This window comes from Limulus polyphemus, unplaced genomic scaffold, assembly GCF_000517525.1.
Source record: "Limulus polyphemus unplaced genomic scaffold, Limulus_polyphemus-2.1.2 Scaffold55, whole genome shotgun sequence".
Classification (NCBI taxonomy): Eukaryota; Metazoa; Arthropoda; class Merostomata; order Xiphosura; family Limulidae; genus Limulus; species Limulus polyphemus.
The window spans coordinates 151,291-163,135 of NW_013665665.1; the positions used below are offsets into that span (position 1 = coordinate 151,291).

The following is an 11,845-nucleotide window of genomic DNA, read 5'->3' on the forward strand; positions in this document are numbered from 1 at the left end:
CCTCCCAAAAAATGTAATTAGTATCATTGTTAAACATTGGCACTTACTGTAAGTTATTTTGAAACATTCAAAAGATATTGTTTAATTTTTTTATTATGCTTTGAATTAACCAGGAGCCATATATCCTTATTTTATTATTGTAGCCATAATTTTATCAGGAATTCATTAATGTTGTATGTGCTTTCAAACCCAATTAATCTAACTAGGGAATTGTTTTGAAGAAAATGTTGCACTCTGTAAGTAATTAGCTTGTAAATAGAAGCTGAGAGATAAATAGAAGTTGGATAGTTTAGGGATTTAGATATTACATTTGTTTAAGAGGTTGCTGTAAGTGTAATACATTGTATTTTATTAATTTAGTGAGTATGTTTCATTTGTAGTGATCAGACATGTTTACCAGTGGGTTGTGCACCCAAATTTTAGTTTTTAAAATGTCCGAAATTAATATCTAAACTGTATAAACAATATGATAACACTTGTTTTTTATTTTATAAAAATATATTACTAAAAATTTAATAGTATGCCCAGCTTTATTTTTATACTAGTGTCATTGAAGAATCTCCATAATGTTGTATTTAAACTTAGTTTTAGAATAACATTTTTAGTAAGCTGAACATCATTGATTGCACTGAAATGCTCAAAGTAAGATTGTAGATCTGAAACTAGATGTAACTGTTACCATTAGTAATAGTTAATGATAGGTGTAGAATTGAATGTGTATTTAGTAGGCATGAAAGAAACTTTCCATGTATACTTCATGTAATGTTTTTTGTTATTTATATGTAAAATAAATGTTATTAGCTACTGTGTTTATATTTTTCTTTCTGTTTATGTATGACAAAACTTGAAGGTGGTTATGTTACCCATAGCATGCAAGCAGTGCAAGTATACATACAACTTAAAATGAAGTATGAGTTTTAGATATTTATTTATAGAATAAACATTACTGTGTTTGTTTGAGAATAGTAATGGTGTTTAATTTTATGGCTGTCACAATACGTATTTTATAAGTGTATTTACTTTTCTGAATTTATTTTTCCAGTTGTAAAATTCTAAACTTTGATTTTTATGCCTCTGTGTTGTTTGTATAAAACTCTTCACATAAACAACAATATTTGCTTCCATGTTGCTGTGAAGAGATTGAAGTGAAAGTACATTGTGGATGGCCCTCTGAAAATTTGAATGTTCTTGTTGCCAAAATATCCGACAAGTGATTGTAGTCAATACAATTAGATAGATAGATGGTTTAAAAGAATATATCTGTTGTGTAATAAAATATATCAGTGACATATTTCTAATTACTATAATGTTAAACTAGCATCAGCCCTTTTTTTATATGTCAATTACAAAATGATATTGTGAAAGCATGGTATATAATGGCATTTTCAGAGCTGGTGGAATAATTAAATTTCTTTTACACTTATAACTTTTTTTCACCCAGTAGTGTTGCACTGAGCTCTGTGTTTAAGATTTAGTTTTGAAGAATAAACTCAAAATATTTCTTTTTACCTTTAGGGAGATTCCCCTGAAAGTTCTAGCTCACAACAACCTCATTGGTCGCATCATAGGCAGAAATGGAAATAATATTAAAGGCATCATGGAAAAGACTGATACAAAATTGACTGTTTCAAGGTAATTATCTGTAAAAAGATATATCTTGTATAGCAAAGTATAAACTTTTGTGTTTTTCTGATGTGTTATTAAAAACCTTTTTGTTTCAGTTGTTGAAAATAATTTGTCAACTATAGTGACAAGGTAACCATTAAGTTGAACCTTGTGTATAGATATCTGAATTACCTCTATTTATTGCTTGTCTTTTGTACTTATTCTCACAGTAAACTTTGTTTTGTTTGCTCAATTTGTATTTTCTTTTTCTTTGTTCAGTAATATTTATGATGTAAACAGCTTTAATTTGGAGAGAGTTATCACTGTTGTTGGAAAGCTTGACAATATATGCAAGGCAGAACAGATGATTAGTGCTAAACTCCGTCAGAGCTACGAGAACGATTTGGCAACAATGGCTCCACATGCTCTTATGTTCCCTGGCGTTCATCCAATGGCTATGATGTCTACTATGGAACACGGTGGATATCCATCTGGCCCAAGGGGAGGTCCTCCTAGTCATAAACATCCTATGTATGGCAATTCACAATCTTGTGTACCCCCTGGAATGTACTCAAGAGATACGATTTCAGAACAGTCGCTACCTAACAAAGAGCATGTGCATGTCTACATCCCAAATTCTGCTGTTGGTGCCATCATAGGAACAGGCGGAAGCTGCATCCGAGAAATGATCAGTTTCTCAGGAGCTTCAATTAAGGTATGGATTGATTATTTAATGTTTATCAGTTTGTATAACATTATGTTAGTGATATGCATGTATTGAATATGTGACGAGTTAATATGCTTCTTGAGAATTAAACATGTTATAATTTGCATTCATGTACTAAGTTTCAACTACTTGTATTAAATGTGGTTCATACAGATCATGAAAATTCTGAAAGTTGTAGAACTTGTTAAATTTTTCAGTACTGGAAACCATAGTATATCAGTGGTTTTTATCAGATGATCCTGGAAAAGTCCTTGAAAGTCTTAACCTGACTACTCCTACATCCTTCATTTTTATTGACAACATTTTATTCATGTTGCTCATTCAATATTCCATGTATATTACTTGAGTAAAAACTTAGCACTGGAGTGTGTTATGTCAACTAAAAAAAAAGGTTGGTTTTCGTTTGAAGTTTTAGAGAAATTGGGGAGGGTGAAAGGCATTGATTTTTATTACTTTATCTTACCATTCATTACTTAGCCTAATATTGGGCATAAATGTACTGTCCAGGAAGGCTGTTTATACAATTTACCAACATTGTTATTCTGCAAAATGATAGATTACAAGGCAGAATGAATACCAAACAATAAACTCTTGTTGCTGATTATGAAATAGAAAAATAAAATAAAATTGAGGCACAGATGACAAACTAGGGGTGATAGAGAGTTTGTTTTTTAGTTGGCTTGAGAAAAATGACCTACACTTTTTTACTGCTCTTCCACCAGACTTGTTGTTATTGTAAGCAAAAAGTTTTAAGTGTAAATATACAACATTTCAGGTGAACTTTTAGAGCTCATTTTAGTAAATAAACAAGGTAGAAAATACTGCATATTTCATCTCCCTTTAGCCTGCAATGCAATTCCCAGTTTTGAAATTTGAAATCCAAAGGAAATAACTCGCCCACAACATCTATCAGTCACTACAGCTAGACAGGACAGAAAACACAAACCTTTAACCCTCTTGCTATGAACGGATCAAAGGACACATGACACGATGTTTAGTGTTATTTTCAAAATTTTTTTAAACAGCTGTATGATCATTGTATGTCAGTAAAATTGGCATCACATTGTAGTTTATAATCAAAATTTTAACATACATGTTTTAATGTCTTAATTTGAAAGAAAAATATTTAAAAATGCTAAATATGGTTTTTTGTGTGTCATATGATGTCTTCTTGTATTCCTCAGTTAATATATTATTGCTCCTACCATACAATTTTTGGAGTGGTTAATGAATTTAAAACTTAAAATACAGATATTTGCAAGCTAGAATATAAAATATGAATATCCCACCTTTTTTGATTTTCAGAGATATCACTAAATTTTGTAAACCTGCCAGGGTAGCACTGCCCACTATTCCATTCCTTTGAAATCTCTTGTCTACTTACATCTAATTCTGTTACGTACATGTTTATAACCAATAGAAAGAGTGCATTTTAAGCTATATAAATCTGAAAGTCGTTTGTAATTGACTTGAAGGAGAAACTTGTAATTTCACTGGAAATGTTGAAGTCTAGTTATCGACTAATTTGTTGCTTTAAACGTAAATGAGATTTTAACCCACATATGGCGTAGTTTGAAAGCCAGATACATTACAGTGGTTTTATATGTACAAGAATAGTAATTTGATAATTGATTGGTTTTTCTATATATATTTAATTTATTATTCTGTTTTTTAAGGAAAAAATAAAAATTAAGAATTTATGAGTAAATAGTAAGAACATGTATAGATATTCATACGCACTTGCTTTGACACCTATACTGCTAGTCAATTAGACTGACCTCGTATATAGTTAGGGTAGAGAAAATAACTGATAAAATATAAAGTTTTTCTGAAAAAAAAATGTTTGATATTTATTAAGAAGGTTTTAAGAGATTAAGCAAATGACATTTGGAAATTTTCAGGTGAAGAAAAGTATTTTTAATCTCAACATGAAAATCACTGAACTCGAAGCAGTCAACACTCTGACTCCATGTATTCATGGACAAAGTTTTAGTGAAAATACTTAATTAAAAATTCTGATTTTTTATCTACAGAAGGCTTGTAATATTTACTAAAAGATTGAAACATTTCATGAAGATACACAAAGCATGTTAAAAGTTATAGTATGAAAACTGTAATGGTCACTTTGTGGTCACATAGTTGGTGTAATCCAATGATGCAGTAGCGAAAGAGTTAATATTGATACAGTTTTAGCATCTTCATCAACTTCAACAAAACATCGTAAGGATACCAAGATATTCTACACAAAAGATCACAAAAAAAAGCTGTCAGTTTATCACACATAATGTATATATACCCTTTATATTTTAAACATTAACAATACTTCTTTTCTATTGTTTTGTCATAGAAGCATCCGTTAAATGATGCATCACAAGATATATAAAAACATGATATATTCTCAAAGGAAAGACCTTTAACACATTTTCTTCTCATGGTTAGTACCACAGAAGAATAAATTTTATAATGTTGAAAATTGGACATTTACTGTTACTAATATTTTATATCTGTTATTGGATTATATTGGTAATATCAGCAGCTATCAGAAAATTCATCTACTCAAGTTTTTATAAGATTGATATTTGAAAAACAAGGGAGCTAAGGTAACATGCATTTTAATGTTCAGTTGATGCTTCACTGAACTGCACTGTAACTAACACACATTCACAGTCAAATTATACTAAAGATACAAATCTTACAATAATAGTAATTGTAAATGAAAACTACACAGTTTTAAAGTATTATGCTTTTAATTTTGTATATGTAGAAAATATTCTATAAATTTGTGAGGTTTTACACAAGCTACACTAATAACATGATTATAGGCCTAATTAAGTAGCTATTTATAAAAGTCAAACTTGTGATGCTGAATGTTTTTTAATTTACTTTGTATTGATTATCCATAATCAATGGTAGTGAGAATGGGAGAAGTGGCAACAAAGGCAGTGGTATTGATGCTAAGAGAATGTGTAGTTAAGTGGAAATATATTGCTGCCAATTGGTTCAAAATGGGTGTCATTCCAGTTTGTTGTGTCTTGTAAACTCAAAGTACAAATAATGATTCACAAAAGATTTATCATAAAAAAATAACATGCATCAAGAAGTTTAAAATACAAGTAAAGATTAGTTTGTGATAAATAATTTGACATTTACAACATAGATGAAGCTGCACTGTGCAGCCATATTCATAGAACGAAGCTTGTATCTATTATCCAATGCTTTAAGGCTGATATTCTTGGTGAGATGATAACTGTAATAAATACTGAATAAAAATTATCAAGTCTGACAACTGTAACTGCGTTATTTATAAAATATAACAAAACATTACTTATTTAATCTTGGTGGAGTTTAAAATGAGTAAATTGGATCCTTGAAAATGATAGTTTGGTAAGCATTCTTATTATACTTCTATTAAAAGCAGTATTGTGTGGATGTTTTTTTTTCCTTTCAAGAATATATTTAAAGTAAATGTGTATCTGGATCAATATACTTTACTATACATACTAAGAACGAATCGTGTCATTAGTAAACTAAGACTGTTTTTTATATTTAAAAAAATCAAACAGGTGGCTCAACCTGAGAAAGATGAACCAGTAGAACAGCAAACTGAACGGAAGGTCACCATTATTGGTACTCCTGAGTCACAGTGGAAGGTAACTGTTTTTTTATTTGTTTAACACTGTTTCCTTGGATATCCTTTACTGCACATGACACAAGGTTTTACAACTTCATACAAGTTAAACGTTAACTTTCCCATGGGAATGAATCTTTTACCCTGAGTGAAATTGATGATATTCTGTTCACAACATGTCATTTGATAGATAAAAACCTTGACTTTCTATTGGTTATAGGTAATATATAATGAAATGTAAGAGAGAACTATCAACGAATTGTGAAATAGAGGATGTGATAGGTGAGTGTGGCAGGAGGGGTCTGATTTTCTATTTGATAGCTCTGTAACTAAACAGAATTGAAGACTTTAAAAATTATGGTTTCTCTGAGCAATAACGATTTTATAGAGGCAATTTATATTTAATTTTATACTTTTTCTAGGGGTGATGGATAAAATAGGGATGATAACATGCTAAGAGAAAATGTGTCATGTGGGTCACATTAGTGGAAATTCAGGATTTTTAAAAATATTCCCTTGTAGAATTAAGAACTTCAAACTGGTATACTATTAAAATATGGGTTATTAGCTGAGATTTTATGCTATTCTAATTGGTATAACATAAAGAAAAAGTAGTATAATAAAAATTTTGAATGAAAGACACTTAAACCTTGTGTCATGTGCAGTAAAGGATACCCGTGGCGATAGGGTTAACTAGATATTGTATTGGTCAGTTCATCTTTATTGAATGTTATATATTAAAAATAATTAAAACATTTTTTCTTCAATTTCCTTTTCTTCTCTTTAAGAAATTTAAGCCAGTTGACTTGGAAAAACTTACTTTTATTGTTAATGTAGTCTAATCAGAGTTCATTGTTTGGAAAAAAAATGTGACTTAGTTTCTAAGAAGTTTTAATTTCAGGAGAAAAAGGAAAAAGGACAATTGGAGTAGCCTCTTTATACCTTATATAAAAATACAAGATTTCTTAAAATTCACTTCAAAACAGGTTTATTTTATTAAAGGTTGATATTTATTGATTAAAACTTCCATGAACAGTAATAAAATGTAGTTTGTTTTACTTTTATTCTTCTTGCTACATTTTTGTTTGATTTACTAAATGTTTCTTCCTTTTTTTTACTGTAGAACTTATGAATTTATAAATAGTTTGTACAAAATATATAGACCACACATTTGATACATCAGTTTCCTATTGCCAAACATGAAATAATGTTGTGATTTGTGAAATATCTGCTTTGTTTTACTTTATTTCTGTGGCTCTTTCACTAAATTACAAAAGTTTGTGGAAAATATATAAATTGATGTCAGTATATTGGGTAAATTTTTACAATCTTGTGAACAAATATAATTTAAATTGTGGTTAACTTAAACCTTTTATGTGTTTATACATATATATAATTACATTTGTTTCTCATAGGCTCAGTTTATGATATTCAAGAAAGTTACATATGAAGGATTTGCTGGTCCCCAAAATGCAAGACTCAGGGTTGAAATTTTTGTTCCTTCATCACAAGTTGGACGTATCATAGGCAAGGGTGGACAGAGGGTAACTTAATAATAATTTGCTTTGTTTTGTTGCCATTAAGTATACTATTTTTAATAGAAAATTGAACTGGAAATATGCAAACTACAACTCTTTTCTTGCTTTATACACTATTCTTTAATGGACTTAAAGTGACATTTGAAATGATACACTTTGTTCTTTTTAAATAGCTATTTGCTTAGAAAGAATTAGTATATTAAAAATCTATGTTAAATATTTTGGAACACATTGCATCAGATAAAAGATACTTAACTATTAACAAATTGCTGATTATCTTGTCAGAATTTGTTTGTAAAATGAATATAAGATGAGAATGATTACATTGATAGATAATTGGTAGCTTTTTTTTTATAATCCTCTCTGTATAAGGGAGTAATCACTGATATCCTTCTTCTCACAGTGAAAATACTAAACCAACTTGCATGAAACTGGATACACACTTAAATAGTATCCACTGTCTGTTAAATATATATAAATATAATTTAATTTAGTATTTCTGTAATTTTTCGAGGTAGCAAAAGTTTCAAAACATTTTTTGAGAGATGCTGTATGGAAAAAAGACAAACAAATTTTCTTTCATCTTTAATAGAATTTCATTTTTCATTATTGTTATTCATAACATTTTATCCATTTTTATCCATGTATTCTCAGCTTGTTTAATATTCATTAATACATTTCTTTTGATACTTTATTTTGATGATTGAAGAACTCATCATTGCCAGCTATAAATCATAAAAACAGTGAAGAAACTGACAAAGATTTATCATTTATCTTGGACAATATCTTTCAAATCAGTATCACATTTATCTTTGTAAAGTTAATTATCATGATTTTGTCATCAGATTTATTGCTCCAGATCAATTTATATCTGATAAATACAGTTTATTTTCAACAAATATTAAGTTATTTTATTTTTGTTTGTTATTTGAAAATGACAAATTTAATAATGATATACAATAACAACAAAATTTGAATCATTCTAATGATTTTCTATTGCTTATTATGCTTGGTAAACAAAACTACAATTACCATATTTTTCTGTGTATAAGACGCACTTTTTTACCCCAAAATTTGATGTCAAAATCTGCTTGCGTTCTATACACCGAAGGTATGAATAATATATATGTATATATATACTATATACACAAGCCATGTGTAAATATATTTAAATAGGCATGCATAGTTTAGTTCAATTGAATGAGTTATTTATAACAATAGTAGTTGTTGTTTTTTCTTTTAAAAACATAACTATTTATAATCTCCCTAAATAATAAAAAAATAAATTATAGTAATGAAGTTAGTATAGTAAAGTTTCCCCAAAACTTTGTCTTCAGAATAAGGGTGCGTCTTATATTCCGAAAAATACGGTACATGATTTATTGTCATAGAAGAAATTTGTAACTTTCAAACAGATATATTTAACAAGAAAACATTTTCAGGAACAAAACGATTGTCAAAAGAAAGTATATAAAAATTCCCACATCTATATTTTTTATCTGTTTATAGTATTGTAAACAATGTTTTCCCCTTCTATAGTTTAGCGTAACCAGTATGTAGAAGAAACCAGAAATTGTTGTTTCAACCACTTTATTTACCTCATATTGGCTTAGATAGATCAGGATCTCTTTTGTTTCATCATTTTCAGCTGTTGTCTGAGTTGTTTCAGCTGAGCTTCATTAGTTATTTTTCAGAACATGTGCTGTGACACCATTAAAGGCTGAAGTTTTATAACCTCTGACAAGGAGGGAAATTACATGAGAAACATGACGTGAATCCTTATACTTTCAAGAAATGGTAGTTTGTTAAAAAGTATAAACCTTTCTTTGGGATGGTCCATAAATATTTTATTAATGTAGTGTTTATAGGCAAGTTTCTTTAGAGCTACAGAAATGAAAACTGGAACCTTGTTTTTTTGTTTTCTTTGTGAATTACACTAAATAAATGTTCTATAAAGATGAAGTATGAATTTAAGATATTTTTGAGTAAAAGTTTATCGAAATAGAATTAATTATATTTTTTACATAAAAATATTTTTTTATGGTTATTGAACAGGAGAGACAAGTACATACATGCTGTTGGAAAGTAAATTCTTGTGGATTTTGGGTGGGGAGCTGCCAAATAAAACTAACAGTTTAAGTTCATTTCATTTGAGGCTTTACATCTAAAGTTTTCTAATATTTTGGTTTAAGCTATAGCTACCAAAACTCATTATTTCATTTATTTGCTGTGGTCTCGTGAATTACTCTACTCTAAATGACTGTAGTGACATACCCCCTCTCATTAGTTTAATTTTCATAATGAGGAGCATGAAAGGAACCAATATTCCATATTTTACAATGATATTGAAATAAAATGACTATTTGTTGATGTTATTTGCTAGAAAGTACAGTCCAGTTAGGAGATTGGTGATTCATTTTTGATACAGGTATATTTGTAACACTCTTATTCAATGTTAATATTAAAATTTTATTTGGCATCTGCTTTTCTTTATTATATGAACTTGATGATAGTATTCTATTTATAAAACTAAAATTTTTCAAATGCCAAAATTATTAAACTATTTTTCTAGATTCGAGAACTACAGCAGATTACTCATGCTTTAATTAAGCTGCCTGAAGAAAGTCAAAACTCTCAGGCTGAAGAAGTCATTATTCGCATCACTGGGGATTTTTATAGTTCACAAGTAAGCATTTGTAAATTGTGTAATTGTTAGTGATCTGTGATTGTTATTGTATTTCACTCAAATGTTATAGATAAAAATGTGAATTTTGCCCTAATAATTTTCTTTACTTATAACACAAAATAACTTCTGAAGCATATCTTCAAAATTTGTTGAATGTACATGTTCATGTTGAATAACTTAAGTGTGATAGTTATGGTTATTTGTCTAGTGTAACCCAATTACTTTTGTATATGTTCAAATTTCTTTTATAAGCCTACAAAAGTAATGTTTATAATGTTTTTGCTTCAAAGAAAAAAAAAACATTAGGCATGTTAGGATTACATATTTCCATATCTTTACAAGTTAGAAAAAGGGTTAAAAGAGTGTAATTGGATTGTTAACAGTAATAAAATGATTTGTTGATATTTGCTTTTTCACCCAAATAATACCATGTTGAAACTTGATTTTAACTCAATAATGACAACGTGCTTCAGATTTGAGCACGGTACATAACTCTCATTAAACTTCTTTCCAATAATAAAACCAGTTGATAAAATTGTTTAAAGTTTGACAAGAACATTCAGGAAAGTATGTAGTTTGAGAAAAATATAATATATAATTTTGCTTTTCTTCTACTATTTTTACCAAAAATTAATAATTTAACCCTATATCTACGGGGTTTTCCTATGGTCACAGGTCAAAGGCCATGTCATTGCATTTATAGACTCTCATTCAAAATTTTATTGAACTACTATTTTATGAATGTATGTCAATAAGTTTATCAAATTGTAGAATATAATTCAAATTCTAGTACGATTCATTAGTTAATTTCTTAATTTAAAAGTAAATATTAAAAAATAAATACTAAATTTCTATTTTTGTGTGTCACAAGGTATGTTGAATGTAGCATTGGTTCAAATTAAATGTTTGTGATGTCCAATTACAAAGTTTGTAGATTCTTATGAATTATGAACTCAAATTACCAATATTGATTAGCTAGAATCTAAAATAGGAATCTCCTGTCTCTTCAATTTGCTGAGATATTGCTACAATTACTGAATCAAACAGTGGCCCCACCCAACTCTTTCCATTTTTGAAAACACTGGCTTACATGCACCTACTTCTGTCTACAACATGGGAATAACCAATCAAAAGCTCAGAATACCCCCATGTGGCTCTCTGAACCTTTTCAAAGTATTTATGTGGGAAACTCTTTCTTTTCATGGTAGATTTCAAAAAATAAGGTAAGTCTTTAGTGAGTTTGAAATTTCATATTTTTTTAGACCCAAATATAGCTTAGTTACTAAGCTCGATAAATTATGGTGGAATTCTATGGTATTGATATAGTAATTTATGATTTTTGGTTATGTCAAAATGTATATATAAAACCTAAAATGAATTATTTCATTTCACATACTCCACATGCAAAATTTGATAAGGCTTAGAAACCTATGGGAAGCAGCAAATGAGTTCAAGGTTCATAAATAGAAGAGATGGTCATTTTATATAATTCTTTATTTACTGTTCTATGTTTTAAAAAAAAATAACTGAAATTTAAGAATAATATTTTAAATAGTAATAATGTATATACACGTATGATGTATTAAAACTGAAATGTGACTATTTTAAAAAATACTAGTCCACTAAAACCTAGCCAAGACAGTTTATTATTTTAAAGGCCA

At 28.7% G+C, this 11,845-nt stretch overlaps 1 protein-coding gene across 1 annotated transcript in view; it reads left to right on the top strand.

The window, feature by feature from the left end:
• The window catches only part of LOC106463706 (insulin-like growth factor 2 mRNA-binding protein 1), a 61,473-nt gene that overhangs the window by 36,683 nt on the left and 12,945 nt on the right, over positions 1–11,845 (top strand). The window contains exons 9-13 of the mRNA XM_013923771.2: positions 1,516–1,632; positions 1,885–2,320; positions 5,896–5,982; positions 7,376–7,504; positions 10,071–10,184. Coding sequence (XP_013779225.1) covers positions 1,516–1,632; positions 1,885–2,320; positions 5,896–5,982; positions 7,376–7,504; positions 10,071–10,184 — 883 coding nt within the window. The remainder of the gene's footprint in view (positions 1–1,515; positions 1,633–1,884; positions 2,321–5,895; positions 5,983–7,375; positions 7,505–10,070; positions 10,185–11,845) is intronic.